This window comes from Meriones unguiculatus, chromosome 20, assembly GCF_030254825.1.
Source record: "Meriones unguiculatus strain TT.TT164.6M chromosome 20, Bangor_MerUng_6.1, whole genome shotgun sequence".
Classification (NCBI taxonomy): Eukaryota; Metazoa; Chordata; class Mammalia; order Rodentia; family Muridae; genus Meriones; species Meriones unguiculatus.
The window spans coordinates 28618758-28636497 of NC_083367.1; the positions used below are offsets into that span (position 1 = coordinate 28618758).

The window sequence follows — 17740 nt, forward strand, 5'->3', positions numbered from 1 at the left end:
CAAAATATATTTGAAAACATATGTGAAAAGCTCACATAATAGTGATAACAGGACTAAATAAACATGGTTCTCATTCCCTCTATCTCTTCTCATGACCACAGGAAGACGATCAATTTCCTCCAAAAATGTAAAGGAAGATTTTAAATTCTGAATCCAGTAGTAAATTACAAAAACACTGAAAACTAAGAATAGTTGCAGCCTGAACTATTAGGATATATTTTACTAAGAATGTGAAAACATTTAAATTATTGGAAGAAATTGAGTACAGGAGTGAAGTTACATGATTTCCTTAATTGGTTCATGGGTTTAATGTATTGTACTTATAAGACATCTGTATGGTGCTTTAAGAAAATAAGAAAACTTCCTACATGGAACAGTGACTTCCCGATAGCTATGGCATGCATGCGAAGAGGTGAAGAGTAGACTATTATAATAAACTAATGTAGAGGCTCTCGATGTTTTATCATTACGAAAGTAAAGTGGGTAAACATTTGCACTAGCATTCAATATTTTGTCAATTAATTTTATCAAATTAATAAAGGAAATAAGTCGTGTGACAAACTTTAAAATTTCGTTTTTATTTTATCTATGTATAAGTGTGTTTGCTTGCATATGCACTTGTGTAGGATGTACATGCTTCGTGCCGGTGGAGGCCAAAAGAGGGTGTGGAGGCCCTGGGACTAGAGTTACAGACAGTTGGTGCTGATAGTCAAACCCAGGTCCTCTGGAATTGCAGCCAGAGTTCTCAACTGCTGAACTGTTCTCCAGCCAATAAAAGCTTTTTTTGTACAAAGAAAACTATGATAGTATCTTTAAAAGAAAAGGTGTGAAATATATCAGATGCCACAAAATAAGATGTGAATGACCAGACAGCTTTGGTCCAGGCTGTGGATTATGTGAGAGTGGTGTCATCACACAGGATTAACCTGTTATCTGTAACTAAAAGTACTGGTTTTGGAAGAACGGCACATATCTGGTCATTGGTCTGAAATTATTTATTTAATTAATTTTAATTTTTACAGTACTTGTGACTGAACCCAGAGCCCTGTGCATGCTAGGCAAGTGCTCTGCTATATCCTCAGCTAAATCCTCAGCTCCACAGGAAATTTTAAATAAAAGACTCCATGGGGAGTGTTTACTGCCAGATAGGAGACATTCGTTTTTAAAACACAGCCTTGGGCATGTCACAGGAGAAGAAAGGGAACAAGCACAGCCCATGTAACTGCTCTGGCAAAGGAGTTAATATAGAGGACACAAAAAGTAGCAAAAAAAAAAAGACTTTTTACCATTTTTGTGGTTTCATGGTGACTTTTGTCATGGATTATGCATGAGGTTATGCATAGAGCCTTTCTGCATGTAGCGTGTTGCGCTAGGAATTAATAGTGAAAGGAATGATAGGACACGGCCACTAGCTCCCGAGGTTTTGGTAGCACTGGTTTCTGTAAGCCATACTCTGGAGAGAAACTGCCATTCGTAAATTGATTTATTTAGTTCACATGCTTCCAGGTTTTTGTTTTTCTGATTGAACAAGTAAGATGAATACCTTCACCAGTAGCTCACACTAAAATTAGATTGATTTTTTTTTTTACTTTTGTACAAATACAGATCCTAAAACATAATTTTTTTTTTAGTATTATATTTACAGTGCTGATGCTTCCACAAACCTGTGGGTTCTCTTATGAACCAGGAGAGGGTTTTGTAGACACCTTTATAAGGTTCTCTTCTATTAACCTGGTAGGAGAGAGAAATGGCAGCGGGCGCTTCACTTCTTCCACTGTGTTGGTACTATAGATAATACTTTGTGAGCCAAATTATTTCACAGAGATGAGAAAAATCATTTACCCAGGGAACAGTTTAGCTGCCTGTGTATTTTCACAAACCAATCTAGTGTAGCACTGTCCTGGAAAATCCCTACAGACTATGCTTCAAAACCATTTTCAACATGGATAAGCAAGGTATTGAAATCTTCACTTGAGAACTCGATGCACTAGGTCAGGAGGGCTTTCCCATTTCCTCCTTGTCCCCCCAATAGTTTCATATGTTGTCACTACTGGTAAGAAGCAAGCTGTCAAGGCAAATAAAAATTTACCCAGAGAAGCGAACAAAACTGACTTTCTTTTCTGGCAGTTCTCTGGTGATAAAAGTTAAGCTACCAGACCATGTTAGACCAGTATCCTTAAAAAAAATAAATAAATAAATTTCAGTAAATATTCATTATTTTTATGGTCACTCCAATCTAGTAGCCGTAAGTGCATTTGTTGATTTTCTGTGGATCCTTCCTAAAGCGCTGTTTTCTGTCTTTGTACAGAGGGGCTATAACGAAATCCGTGAGGTCAAACAGTTCCACTTCACTGGCTGGCCAGACCATGGAGTCCCGTACCACGCCACAGGACTCCTCTCTTTTATCAGGAGAGTCAAGCTGTCCAACCCGCCCAGTGCTGGGCCCATTGTCGTCCACTGCAGGTGAGTGATGCCCCTCGCTTTAAATAAGCAGCCAGACAGGACTTGTCAGCACGAATGTCACTCATGAGGCTCATATTTGCCTGTGCTACAGATGATGTAGAGCTGAGATAAATGCTGGTTTTGTGTAGGATATAAGCTAAGGATTTACAGAGTCCACACATTCGCCCTGGTGTGCTGTTCGAGTGAGGAAAGTGCCTTTTAGTGGCAACTTTTCTGTCTGCCGGTTTTACCAGTTTTGAAAATCGCATACTGTATAGAGTGGTAAGTTAAAACAGACATTTTTTTTCTTATTTTATTTTTATTCTTTTTTTTTCCCCATCTACTTAATTCCCACTGGAATCCCAGCTTTTAAAGCTGTGTTTAAGACATGTGCTGTTACTAAATGGCCTCAGTTGCAAGAACTGGGACTATAAAACAGGTGTATAACTTTTTTTTTCTCAAAACACCATCCATCAGAGGACCTTAAAAACTACATTGCTGAGAATCTACAAGTATATGCTGAAAACATGAATATCAAATACAGATTTCTTCTGATTAAAAACTTATTAAAAAAGAAAAAGAAAAAGCACTAAAAACACGAAAAACAAACTGCCAGGCTCATTTTGAAAGAGGGCCAGAAAAAACAAGTACAGATTCTAAAAAGCTGTTCTGAAGGCTGCAGACCATTCTCAGATAGTTCTCCTCTGAAACTATTTCACAAGCTGAACTTCAGCATCTTTCTTTTCCTTTCTGTAAAATCCAACCATCAAAATTTCAATGACCTTAAAAAAAGAATGAAACAAAGGTAAAAGAGGCATTCTAAAATAATCAGACACTGGACATAGACTGAAAGGGAAAAAAATGTCATTTCAATCCTGCAGAAATCTGATACAGTCTCTTCAATTACTTACCTGCCACAGACATAGCAAACAGTGATTGAAAAGGAGGGATAGGGAAGGAAATAGTGATACCTAACAAATCTTTGGCTAGCATTCTAAAAGATTAGCAAGTGTAAGAGAGGTGACCATACTTGCCTAGCAAAGAAATAATGCCATCAACCTAGCTAACCATTTAGAAAATGAGACAAAATACATTTTTAATTCTGGGGGTTTGTGTTCTTGTGAATTGCTTGCTTCAAAAATGCTGTGGAATTTTCCAGTTTCCAAGAAACAGAAGTACCGTTTTCCTACTCATATGGTCATCCATCTCTGCATGTATGGAAAAGAAGAAACTGGCTAGACAGTGAATTCCTCAACTCTCTCCCTCTGACCTTTACTGCCTCTCAGTTGTGCTGTCTACCTTATTGCCTGTAAAACTAGAGACTTTCCAAAGGGTCAAATAATATGATTCTGCTTTATAAATGAAACATAAGAGTGGCCATCAGGCTAGAGAGTTGGCTCAGTAGTTAAAGAGCACTTGCTCTTGCAGAGGACTCCAGTTCAAGTCTCGGGACCCACGTGGCAGCTCATATCTGTCTGTAACTCCAGTCTCAGGAGTCCAGCCCTCGTCTGATGTCCTTAGGCACCAGGCACACACATGGTAAACATACATACATACAGGCAAAACATTCATGCACTTGAAAATACTAAAGTAAGTGTGTCGAATAAAATTTTTAGAGGAGTGGCTATCATTGTAGCCTAAGAGAGATCTCACTCTGTATTTCACTGTGCACTTATCATTTCCCTTCAGATACTGACTAAATATCCTTTCTCTTCTGAGAGGAGCAAGGGGAGATCTTCCTCTTCGACAGCATCACTCTCTTCACCAACCATCTTTGGCATTTCCTGTGAGCTATGGCTCCTCCCGTGTTTCATCTGAAGGCTTTGGCATCATAAGCCTTGGTGTTTCCATGAGCCTTGTGGAGACAATGAGCCTCCTCTTGCTGTTCAACCACTGAAGATAGGAGTGTGAAAGAAATTCAGTGTGGAGCTAAATTTCCTAGCTTGGTCCCATCACTGTTGCAATCCCATGAGTGTGACATTATAAAATAGTATGAAATTATAACATTTTAAGTTAAGGTACAACATTTAGGTTTGCATTAAATGAAGGCCATGTGATAGAGGTTTGGAACCTGAACAACAGGTTGAAAATCGCTTGCAACTCTTCTGTCCAGCCTAACCACATGCCAAACCAGACATGGCACGTGAAGTTATCCGTGCATTATTAGGTATTTTTTGGTGTGGCATATAAAATTACGTGTTTGTGTTTTGTTAAGCTGTTTTGACTTCATATAGTTCAAGGCATAGCTGAGAGTCAGGCTTACAAAGAGAAACGTGCTTCTCATACTCCTTCCAATCTTTCAGTGCTGGTGCCGGCCGCACGGGCTGCTACATCGTGATTGACATCATGCTGGACATGGCTGAGAGAGAGGGCGTGGTGGACATCTACAACTGTGTCAAAGCCTTGCGATCCCGCCGCATCAACATGGTCCAGACTGAGGTACAGCGGCTTGCCCTTAGTCAACTTTGTTCTCTGCTTTTGTTGCTGCCATTTTACCCCGTGAAACGTACTTTGGGTATATAATCAACATTAACTCATTACATAACGAGGATATAACTTAATTGACTCGTTAAATCGTGCAAGGAAACTTCGGTGTCAACTTAAGTATATTCTCTATCTCCTCTAACCTAAATTTTGTTAACCTGTACGAATTTGTCTCTTCTTCCTTTCGATAGGAGCAGTACATTTTTATTCATGATGCCATTTTAGAAGCCTGCTTGTGTGGAGAAACTGCCATCCCTGTGTGTGAATTTAAAGCTGCATATTTTGATATGATTAGAATAGACTCTCAGACTAACTCCTCTCATCTCAAAGATGAATTTCAGGTACTGACTGTTTCTAAGTTTTCTATTAAAGCCTTGCCAATTTGTCTTGGGCACTAATAACTTTTAGAAAAGGTCTTTCAAGTGAAATGTATGATCTTTGACCCTTCTGCAGCTATAATATAACATTTGTGTCTTTCATTATATACATTATGTGTTCATTTTTTTAGTAATGCACTGATATCTATTATATCCTGAAGGGCAAATGAGTTTATGCTTTGAAAAGAATATGAGAAAAAGATACTATAGCAGTCAAATCTGGTTATAATTTGTATGTTTATAACTTCCCCCCTCCCAAAAAAAAAGACCTTCATTGGCATGCTTGGTGTGAAATCAGAGTATTAATAATAATAGCTGACATTTGTACCAAACATGGTTTTAGCTCCAATGTGGTCAGTGCCCTTAAACAGCCCTTAATATGGAAGAAAATGAGTTCACACGTAGCTCCGGGAAAATGCTACTTAGATTCTTGGTGTAGTGTTACAGCATGCCAAAATGTAATTGCAAATAGTAGCTTCCCTTTTGAAGGTCATAATTACTGCCGTGGATCACCCGTTTGTTTTCTCTGGCTGGACAGTGTATTTTGTGTGTACTGTGCTGTTTAGCTGTTCCTTCCTTTTGAGAAGAGACGTGCGAATAAAATGTGTCTTGGACCATGTCACTGAACAAGCTTCATTAGCTTAACTAAAGAATCTATCAGCCAGTCACAGAGGTAGCTGCCACTGCCTGGCACAAATCCTTCACCTTCCACTTGGCTTCCCAAATACTTGATGGATTTGTGTTGTGCTATTAAATGGGTCACTGTCTTCTAACCTGGGTTCCCTTTTCCTTTTAGACTCTGAATTCGGTCACCCCTCGTCTACAAGCTGAAGACTGCAGCATAGCATGCCTGCCAAGGAACCATGACAAGAATCGTTTCATGGACATGCTCCCACCTGACAGATGTCTGCCTTTTTTAATTACAATTGATGGGGAAAGCAGTAACTACATCAATGCTGCTCTTATGGATGTAAGAGACTGACTCTTTGTTAGTATAAAAGTACCCTTAAGATCTATATAACTCAGTTGAGCACTGGCTATTTTTTTCCCCCATGGAATTATAAAATGGACTAGAATGGAAAATTGAAAACTTGATGAAATACAAATTGTTTTGAAAATTTTAGGTTGCATCTCCAGAGATTCTTAGCAACTATAATTTTTATAGGTTTATTGTAGATTTGATGTTTGATTGTTGTATTATATGTATATAAAAATATCACAAGTTATATGTTGCATCATAATTATTTTAAGATTTAATTTAATTTCATCTAAATTAACTTAAGGAAGATTGATAACTTTTTTGAATAATAGGAATTTTACATTTTAACAATAACAGAATGCCATATCCTACCCAAATAGTGGATTTTTAATTTGGAAATATTTATCTGTGATGCTCAGCGTTCTAGTAATTTAAAGGTAACTCATTTTATTCAGTATTAGCTGAGACTATTTAGAAATAACTAGGGAAGCCATGAGCAAAGTCATATTAACAAATCCATCATCAGGAAAGAACTATTTTGACCCTTGCTCATCACCTGTAGGTGCTCCCGGGTGTGCTGTGAGTGTCAGTTTCCCATAAACAGAACAACAGGGAAGGGACTTTGAAGTGTGCCCTCAGCCATCTTGCTTTGGTTATCTTGAAAAGAATGAGAAAGCTGTCAAGATTCAGAATCCTTTAAGGCAATTTATTGCTTTTATTTCTAATTCCTTTTCACCTATGAAACTATAGCAGGGAAAATATAGGAGTCTTTTCCGCTACTGATTATTTTGAGGTGTTTTTTGTTTTTGTTTTTGTTTTTTTTAAGTTGCTATCTTTATTTATTTAAAAGGCAGGGTATCACATAACCCAAGCTAACCCCTCTAATATTCTGTGTAGTTGAGGATGGCCTTGAAATCCTGATCTTCCAGCCTCCGTCTCTGCAGTGTTTAAGATATCAGGCTTGGGCCACCCAAGCCTGATTTCTAAAATTAATTTCAGTAAATGTGTAGCCTCATACACACATGGAACTCTGTAAGTGTGTGGAAAGCCCTACAGTCTCCTGCAAAGGCTACATTTACAGTTTCTCTGCTCGTCTTTGTGCTGCAGAGCACAGCTATCAGAAAGCAGGCCCTCACTAAAATTAACCCCATTCCTGATGTGTCTAGAATCTCACCTGCATAGCTTTAAACCATTACATAAAAACATGTATTTGTATTTTAGTATAGCTCATGACTGACAGATTGCCCAGGCCAGATAAACATTGCTTTTGCAACCAGAGAAACCTGGTTGCAACCTCACTAAAATTAACCCCATTCTTGATGTGTCTAGAGTCTCACCCGCATAGCTTTAAACCATTACCTAAAAACATGTATTTGTGTTTTAGTATAGCTCATGACTGACAGATTTCCCAGGCCAAATAAACATTGCTTTTGCAACCAGAGAAAAGTTAATGATACCAACACAACATAGTAACTGTAAGACCTTGAGGTACCTGTGTGTGTGTGTGTGTGTGTGTGTGTGTTTAATTGGAGAAGAGATGGCTCTAATAACATTATCTATGTAGAAATGAAGTACATATGGACAGAGCAGGGATGTTTTGCTGATTTTTGTTTCAGCCTATCAGAGACCTTTGGGAAATTAAAACCACCCAAAAGGTGCCTTATGGAGGGCCTTCATCTCAGAAAGTTTTTCCATCTCTTCCTCTCCGTTTATCCTGTATTAACATTTCTCAGTGAAATAAAATTGGGACCCTAATACTTCAGCAACATCAGACGCTGTGCTGTTTACTTGTTACTGGTTCCAGTATATCGCAGTGTTCCTGTGGGTTGGGCAGCACTCAGGCTCCATGTCTGTGGGAAGTTACCATCGCTACTTGCACTCCTGCAGTGGAGTACGTTGGGATCTGTACAACCGATTCTACATTTTATTTCTTTATCTATTCTTTGAGAACTTCATAAAGGTGTAGAGTGAACATATGCTCATGTCTACCTCCATTTTTCGCTTCTGGACCACACATTTTACATTCTTACATTTCCCAACCATCCTATTTGTTGACAGAGCTACAGGCAACCAGCGGCTTTCATCGTTACACAGTACCCACTTCCAAACACTGTGAAAGACTTCTGGAGATTAGTGTATGACTACGGCTGCACCTCCATTGTGATGCTAAATGAAGTAGACTTGTCCCAGGTTGGTGGGCACTGGTTGATTTTGTGCATCCTAGTAGACTAATAATAAAATACTATTTCCTACTTTATAGGACTTATTATACAGCCCTCCCCCTAAAACAAAAAGAAAAAAAAAAAACAAAAAAACAACAACAAAAAAAACACTCATTTCTTTCCTTTTCTCACTTCTCTAGGGCTGCCCTCAGTACTGGCCAGAAGAAGGGATGCTGCGCTATGGCCCTATCCAAGTGGAATGCATGTCTTGTTCAATGGACTGTGACGTGATCAATCGGATTTTTAGGATATGCAACCTAACAAGAGTGAGTCTTTGTTGGTCATGTTAACTTGAGCTGATGCAGAACAAGTAGATAGTGGTCCTGACGGGACATCATTATATCCAGACAACAAGGAGAGAATAATTAATAAACACCACACGATCTTGTATTCCAGACAGGGAATTTGAAATGCTGAAAGCCAGCTTTTCCAGTCAGTGGCTATAGTAGCATGTTCCATCTGGAAATGTAGATTTCAGCAGCCATCGCTCAGTCTGCTTTGATAGTCTGGGACTGGCCCCAGAGTACTTGTGGACTTACGAAAAGGATGGTGGAACACCTCATTAGTATTGATATCCAGCCCAGAAAAAAAGCATCCTAGTGAAAAGTAAGATTAGTCATGATGGCGACAGAAGAGGACAGGATACACCAGGCCAGCTCTCACAGGAGACTTCCGTGTCACACTTTCAGGACCTGTGTGCAATGGGAAACCCAAGCCTGGGGGAGAAGTCAGTTACTTCTGATTCTTCTCCCTCCCCTCATCTACTCATTCTCCCTTCCAGTCTCAGAGCACTGCAGCATCTGGCTCTGCCCAGCTCTAAAGGAGGACTCGGCGCTGCTGCTGCTGTGCCTTTTGCCAGCAGCTGAGTGACAGTTGTGTCCCACAGGAGTTTTTCTTTCCCTGACAAGACATGTGTTTTGCACAATAGCATCTCTGAAGGTCTTAAAAACCAACTGAGAGAAAAATGACTAAAGCCATTGAGGTTATGTAAGCAGAGATAGTAAGCAGAATTAAGAGAAACAGTAAACTTTATGAAAAGGTGCTTTTAATAGAAGGAGTTGCCCTGCTCTTAAAGACATCAGGTCTGTTTATGTCTATGAATTACTCATTTCAGTGGAGAAAAGGTGAAATCAGTCATGTTGTAGTCTTCATGACTAGCTTAGACTTTAATTCAAATGGAATCTCATTATGTTCGCACATCTGGTCCAGTCTAGCTCTAGTGGTATTTGAACCAAGCAACTGTAGATGCTCAACTATAGAAGCAAAAGTCATCTGTGGGTTGAGCTCTTTCTGTGGAAAGTGTTCTAGAACAAGATTTGAAATCTGTTCTGTTTTCCCCCTAGTGTATATATTATTTTGATTATCCCCCTGCATATATTATGTTCTGGTGCTTATTTATACATGATATTTTCATTCTCGGTCTCATTATTTAGTATCACTCACTTCATTGTGAGTTTAATACACACATAAGGTTATTAGAGTAGATTGCAGTCCAGGAGGTACATAAGCCCTTCCATGTGAAACTGGAAATCTGGTACCCTTGATATGGCTCACTAAATGTACTGCCTAGTCTTCTCCATATTCTCCCTCAGGGTTCTAGGCAAAAGGAGAGAGTTCCTTATCTTTAAGGAATGTTTGCCTTGTCAGAGAATGGTAGCACCACATAAGAAATTGTGCAAGTATCTGTTTACTGACACAGGTGTCAGAGGAGAAGCACAGAATATAAATTCTTTAACTGGATCACACATAGCTGAGTGACCAGAGAAAACTCCTGTAAGATAGGGGTATTTGAGCAAAATTTTGAAGAATTTGTAGGTGTTATTTGAGGGTGAGATTTCCCAGGACACTTAGGTTCTGTGCCATCACAGGAAAGTCGCCAGGCAAACCTAGGTCAAATTAGCTATTCTCCTTGACAGTGAAAAGAACACTATAGTAAGAAGTTCTCAAAACAAATGAGGACAGCCTCTTCAAAGTCCTGAAGACAAGAAGAAAAGTGGTGAATGAGCTAGAGGAAAAACATTGTCTCCAGCCTCAATGCTGTGTTAGAGGAAAAAGAGGCTTGGAGGCATTGGTGAACCAGGTCATGAAAGGGGTGTGCAGTTATGGCAGCCTGAGAACATTAGGAAGCCGTTAGATCCAAGAACGACAAGGTCATTCTTAAATTTCAGCAAAACCATCATGCCTGTAGTAACAGTAGATGGAAGGGAGGCAGAGGCTTGTTAAAGGAAACTACCAGGAAGTAGTTATCATAACTTGTATAGGTTGTAGCAAGAAAGGGAAGATGAATCTTAAAGTCTTGAGGAAGCTGAACAGTAGGACTCAAGTGGTGCAAGGTTTGTGGATGAGGAAAGGCGCTATCTTAATTCTTTTCCTTGATTCTTGACAAAATGTCTAACCGGAAGCAGAGTAAGTGAGCTGTGTTTATTTTGCCTGTAGTTTGAGGGATATGGTCCCTCCTGGCAAGGAAGTCATGGCAACAAGAGGGTAACTCAGCTGGTCCATTGGCATCCACAGCCTAGAAGCAGAAAGAGAGGAGGGCCTGTGCTTAGCTCGTTTCCTCCTTTCCATGCCACCAGAACCGCAGCCTTTCAGATGCTGCTGCTCACCCTAGGGTGGACCTTCCCACTTCACTTATCCCAATGTAAATAATTCTTCCCAAGCATGCCCAGATAGATGTCTCACTGGCAGCCCTAGATCCTATCATGCCGACCATCAATATAAACCCTCTCGGGCAGATAAAAGGTCAGGTTGGATACTCTTGCTCTTGAACCTTGGAATGCTTTCATAAAAGTCCCTGAACTTACAATAAGAAGTTCTCAAAACAAATGAGGACAGCCTCTTCAAAGTCCTCAAGGCGAGAAGAAAAGTGGTGAATGATCCACTAGAAGGGGTCCAGTGTGAATTTCCTTTGTATCGTGAGGGTTGCACGTCTTCTACTGTTTATTAAAGGCTCTCATTGTGCTTCCCCCAAAATGCTGGTTTTCTCCACAGCCACAGGAAGGCTATCTGATGGTGCAGCAGTTCCAGTACCTAGGGTGGGCTTCTCATCGAGAAGTGCCTGGCTCCAAGCGCTCATTTTTGAAACTGATACTGCAGGTGGAAAAGTGGCAGGAGGAATGTGAGGAAGGGGAAGGCCGGACGATCATCCACTGCTTGTGAGTAGGGCAGGGCAGCATGGCTTAGTGGCACATGAAACCTCAGAGTTCACTTCCTCACCAGCCTTTGCTTTGCTTGTGTTTAGAAGATGCTTCTCAACTCCTGGTAGACCTACGATAGATCTTATTTCAAACTAGAACTCTAGTCTCATGAATTAATAATTTGCTACTAATTTTAGGGTTTTTGTTTTGTTTCCTAACTATTAAATATTATACACTTGTTGAGGCTGAGGAGATGGCTCAGCAGTTGAGAACACTGGCCTCAACTGTACCCACCTGGCAGCCCACAGACCTCTTACTCTAGTTTCAGGACACCTGGTGTGCTCATCTGCCCATCATGGGTACCAAAAGCATGAGGTACACAGACATACATGTGTGCAGGCAAAGCAAACATGCAATGAAATGAAATCAAAATTATGCAGTTGCTAGATGCTTTAACCCTTTGAAGCACCTGTCCGAACAACCTATTTGCTTCATACAGTTGCAAATGTATTATCATCTCAGCATTTCTACGTTGCACCAACTTATGGCTACTACATAATAACTTTATCCTCTAGTTTCGTCCTCTCTGCCCTTCATACTTGCATGCACAAGGATAAAGGAGAATCCAAAGACACGGAGAAAGCTTTAAATATGAGTTTCCTTTCCCAGGCAAAGCTGAGGGTGTGGCACACCATTCCCCAGAAGGCACTAACCTTACAGTGTCTTTGCTTCCAGGAATGGCGGCGGGCGCAGCGGCATGTTCTGTGCCATAGGCATTGTGGTTGAGATGGTGAAGCGTCAAAACGTAGTGGACGTTTTTCATGCAGTAAAGACCCTGAGGAACAGCAAGCCAAACATGGTGGAAGCCCCGGTGAGCCTCAGAATCTTAGGGAGGGTCTCAGTGACTACTAAGTCATGTACCTACCTACTGTTTTGGATTCACACACACCCGGGAATCAGTCAGATATGCAAATGACTGTTTCTGGGACTTTGTGCCTAATAGGTGGAAGGTGGTGAGTCTGCCTCTACCCAAATAAAGGCACTGCTTATCACATGAACTGCTGGGTGAAGAAAATGCTCTCATTTAATTTGAGGAATGTGTAGGGTTTGGTCTTGGATTCAGTAAATTTGTGCTGTAGCACACTCCTGTAAATAGTTCTACAATAATAAATCCCACTAAAGTGTAGTCTCTTTTTTGCTTGCTAAAGCATATTGAGTTAACTAGCAGAGAATTTATGTTCATAGGTCATCTCCGAATCTCAGACCCCTACTTTCTTTTTATTCATTTACTTTGCTTTATTTGGCTTATTTTGGTGCATATGTGCTTGCATGTCTGAGTGTTGCTCCATGCAGAACTCAGGACAGAGCATGCTGGGCTAGGTATTCTACCACTGACCTGTACCCACAGACCTGACATGCAGTGTGTTGAAAGAGCAACTGAAGTTTATTGCATTCATTATCTATAATCCTTCACTGTCTAATTTGAATGTGAATTGTCAGTTTGCCCTTGCTAGCACTTTTCAGCTTTTATCAGCCTGAAGGTATAGTCCACACAATGTGACATGAGTTCTTCTGAGCTCACAAAGCTTCTAAAGGGACTGATGGATATATGTGAGTGAAGTTTCACTTGTATGGAGCTGTTTACCAAGTAAGAAAGACAGTTATTGCCTCTGTCACATGTCTTATTGGGGGCTACATGTTGGGAGATCACGCGAAGAGAACAGCTGTGGCACTCACAGAAAAGTAATCCAGAAGAGCTTGTTGCTTGCCTTACTTTATCAAGATGATCAGATAAGAGAGGGAGAGAGAGAGAGCATGCCAAATCAGTAAGCCCTTGGTGTGTTTTCACCACTTCCTGCTCTGGGTTGTTCACACCGGAGGTCCATTGCTTCCTGAGCAAACATCTGAAGACTTTGGTTTGTGCTGTTTCACTTTGGTAAGCGGTAGCTTACTTCTGTCTTTCTCAAGTCCTTGTAGGGGACTCCACCTAGGACAAAATGATGTTCCCCCTCTGGGATGCTGGCATTTGAAAGGGATAAAGAATGTGGATTTTGAAAGTTTTTAGCATACAAAATGGACAGGAGGTAGCCAGGGCTCTGGTTTCAAGATGTGTAACCTGCGAAATACAGTCTTCCCGAAACATTTCGAGTCACATGGGGACTACGCCTGCATTCACAAGTGACTTTGTCCCCAAATTCATCTTTGATATCACCTCTTCTTTCACTTACAAGTCTGTAGTTGAACATTTGTTCTAGAACCTTCCAGTGAGTTACCATTTTCCGTTGTATTCACGTCCTACAAATCTTGACAGAATTGACAGAAAGCTCTGCCTCATGAACATTAATTATTAGTAAAGTTTGCTGCGGGCTTAGGCTGAGTTTGGTCGGGAAATTTAGAGTTGAACAGAATTGAGAGGCACTATGTGGCTGCAAACACTTTTTGTTGTTTGTGTTTGGGGTGCACTACCCCAGTGGAAGCTACTGTAAAGGATATTTACTTTGCTAGTTAGGGTGAGAGCAATCCCCTCCTCTAGGAAACTCGTGGATATTCTCTTTAGAAATAATACACGTATTAAATTCTTCTCCAGTTAAGCCTGAGTTTTACTCACTTGGACTAGGTTGGGAACTTTGCAGGGAACTCACAGTATGAGTTATGATTTATAAAATAGTCTCTGGGCTTTTTTTAAACTTCTTGATAATGGGTTAAGTACGTAGATAAATTCAAAGGAAGTGTAGCTTTAACTCAAATGTCTCATTATCAAGCAGAAATCTACTTTTAGGCATAAATAAGCTTGAAGTTTTGTTTTAAAAAATTCTTAAATATTCTTTTAAAAATTACTTAAATGATACTCCAATAGAATATCAACTACAGGAAAGTGAAAAACAAATGCAAAAGGCGGTTTACAGTGGATCGTTTTCTCTCCCTCTGCTTTTCTCTTTCTTTTATCTAAAGAGATCATTTGGAGAAATGATGCAGGCACTGACACACCCAGCAGCAATATGAAACAGGAAACTATCAAAGTGAAGTAACAAATAATCCATATTGTGGATTTTTGTGTAATATAAAGACTCAAAATTGTGTGATGTAAAAAACATAAAATCATCCTATAAACTCTAATTTTATTTATTCTGAGGTGGTTAGTATTTTAATCATGCACTAAAAAGGACTGACATAAACAAAGGTGATTTTTTTTTACAGTTGCTTCTAATGACAACTCTTTACTCTTTTGTTTGTTTGTTTGATTGGTTGATTGTTTCTTGAGACAGTGTTTCTACATACAGCCCTGGCTGTCCTGGAACTTTCTCTGTAGACTTGGCAGGCCTCAGACTCAGAGACTTGCCTGACTCTGCCTCCAGAGTGCTGGGATTAAAGGTGTGCGCCACCACACTCCGCTTCTTTACGTTTTTGTAAAGTGGAAACATTCTGGATGATGATTATAACTATTTTAATCACATAAAAATTATGGGCATTATATTAAGTGTAGAAAATGCAGGCAAAGACAAAACATCTTTTTATTGTTGCACTTTTTTTCTTAAGAAGAGATCATTAAACTCTAGTATAAAATATGTATGGCCAGATGTTCCTGTTATATACAGAATAAGTAATTTGCAACTCTTAAATAATCTAAATTGGGTGTCGAGAATTCACACGGATGCTATTATTCACTATTAGCCTCTTGCTGACTCCTTTCATCCCTTCTGTCCTAACGTGTTTCAGGAGCAGTACCGTTTCTGCTATGACGTGGCTTTGGAGTACCTGGAGTCCTCGTAGTTAGGTGAGGCTGTTTGCAGAGCATCCAAGCGGAAATCCATTCGTCTGTTGAGCCAGCAGCTGTTGAACCTGTTCCACCTGCACAGAGAGCTTTTAATGTGGGGGGGTGGGAGGCTTTTACATTGGAGAGGCAAACGTATTTTTCTTATGAAGTTGTGTATCTTAATAAAAAGGACTTGACCGGTTTCTATTACTGTATGAGAGCATCCACATTTTTGTGCCACCCAAATTATCTTTGCTAAGAAGCAGATCCCAGTGAGAACCGATGAGCGTCTGGATGGTGACCACGCAGCCTTTTCTCTCCTGCTTTGAGTAGAGCAGCTACCACACATTGCATGCACTTTCTAAGTGGCAGTCCCCTCCCTTTTTTAAAAAAATAAAATAAAAGCTGCAGAACCTTAGAATTGGGAAGAAAACAAAAGCTTTGCAAATTCATAGTAAATCTCATTTTTATATGTTCCAAGTGTAGCAGAGCCCTATATAAATGTATAAATATATATATATATATATATACATATATATAAAACTGGCTTATTTTCTTTTAATGTGCAATGATGGCTGGATCATTTAAAGTTCTTTTTAGAAAATAACATAAGCCAAAGACTCAAGTGTAAATATGTCTATACGGAAGAAGCACATTATATTTATTGGTTACTTACATTACTTTTTTGATGGCTAAACTACTACCACCACACAGTCATTTTTGTTTCAGAAGAAAGCTTTTTCTTTAGCTAAAATCAATGGTAAACGATTTTTGTAGATTATTTTTTGTATGTTTAGTGTAAGTAGAGGATAAACTTTTTATTCATAAACCAGGAAGCAATGTTCTTTGTAGTGGTTCCCTTGTGTACATGCTTGTGAATTAAATTTATGTAAAACATCTCAGCAAGTGTCTTTGAATAGAGGACCAAATTAAAATGTTTTGCTGAAAATGTAGTTTTTTTTTTCCTTCCCCCCCAGCTTCATTAGGTAAATGATGGCTCGATGGTGGCATAGGAGAAATCCACAGAGCAGAAGACATTGCGGGTAGCTTGCCCAATGTTAACTATCCCCTTTAAGCCCTGTTTAAACTTGAAAGGAGTTGTTCTTCTCAGACTGTGGCCTGGCACAACAGCAACACTGCCGCTTTCAGGGTCAAGTTTCAGCACACTGAAAACTGTCAGGGTAACCCGGTGTTCTCTTTGATGTTTCGGGGCTTTCACCGTAGAGGGTGTGAACAGCTTGGCGCCCAATTCCCGGTGCCTGACTTGATGAGATTCCCCAGCGCATCTTTCCAAGTGTGGTCTCATTCACGTGCTCTGCATGGCAGTGACCCCACATCTTCGGCTTGCAGTCTGTCATCGACTGAAGCATCCCAGAGGCCTCTTTCTACATTGCCAGTCTATGACATGGTGCTTATAAAGATTTAATTAGAGTAAGAGTGAAATAAAGTTTTTATAATTAGATGTATATTGATTGCACATCATTTTCTCTGCTAAGTTTTCATTTCTTTATTCCCAAGTAAATAGTCCGTCTATGACTCAGTATGAGTATGCCACAAAAAAATCCACTAAAAGCGTGAATCACGTCCTAAACTGCATGTCACGTAGTCTAGATCAATGAAGGGGAAAATAGCCAAGTATCTATTATTGTTATTATTTTCTTTTATTCTCGATATATTGTTACAATTTGTATTAGTTTCTGCCAAATACCTAAGAAAACCACTTTTTAAAGGAGCAAGAATTTATTTTGCCATCACCATGAGGATCTCCGCCCACAGCCCCTTGTCCTCTTTACTCTAGGCCTGTAGTGGAGCTCTGATGAGGAGCTCAGAGTGGTGAAGCAGCTCACCTCGGGATGGCTCAGAAGCTGACACAGCTCTCTCCCATAGCAGTGCTGTTTCCTCCCGCAGTGGAGAGTGGAAAGGCAAGAAAGAACAGGTGAAGGAGAGAGAGGATTCCACATCAGGGTAGCTAAGAAGAAAGCTGCTGGCTTGTTTGTGAAAGTTCCACCTAGCCCACACACCACCAGCTATACTCTGGCCCCCCAGCACAAGTTTTGGTATAAACAAACTTTATCAGAAATACCTGACTAAAAAAAACATTTACAAACTCATACAGGACTTCTATCCCTGGCCAGGAGGGACATACTACCACTGTAGGGGATTCTTACTTGCTTCACAAGGATTCATTTCTCCTATAACAGCTGCACCAAACTTAGTAGGAATACAGCTACTCACAAAGGGCAGTGGACCATGAAGCCTCCAAACTCCAAGCCAAGAGCACATGGAGTCCTTTCTCTAAAGCAAGAGATAAACGATGCTTGCTTTGTTTGGGTACTACAGTAGCC

The 17740-nt window shown here is 40.0% G+C and overlaps 1 protein-coding gene across 6 annotated transcripts in view; it reads left to right on the forward strand.

The window, feature by feature from the left end:
* Ptprk (protein tyrosine phosphatase receptor type K) overlaps positions 1 to 15610 on the forward strand; it is a 515071-nt gene extending 499461 nt beyond the window's left edge. For all 6 annotated transcript variants that reach the window (XM_060373711.1, XM_060373712.1, XM_060373714.1 and 3 more), the window contains 9 exons: positions 2309 to 2463; positions 4746 to 4881; positions 5118 to 5267; positions 6100 to 6273; positions 8341 to 8472; positions 8645 to 8770; positions 11496 to 11659; positions 12377 to 12512; positions 15359 to 15610. In XM_060373711.1, coding sequence (XP_060229694.1) covers positions 2309 to 2463; positions 4746 to 4881; positions 5118 to 5267; positions 6100 to 6273; positions 8341 to 8472; positions 8645 to 8770; positions 11496 to 11659; positions 12377 to 12512; positions 15359 to 15412 — 1227 coding nt within the window. In that variant the 3' untranslated portion in view covers positions 15413 to 15610. The remainder of the gene's footprint in view (positions 1 to 2308; positions 2464 to 4745; positions 4882 to 5117; positions 5268 to 6099; positions 6274 to 8340; positions 8473 to 8644; positions 8771 to 11495; positions 11660 to 12376; positions 12513 to 15358) is intronic.
* The last annotated feature ends 2130 nt before the right edge of the window (positions 15611 to 17740 follow it).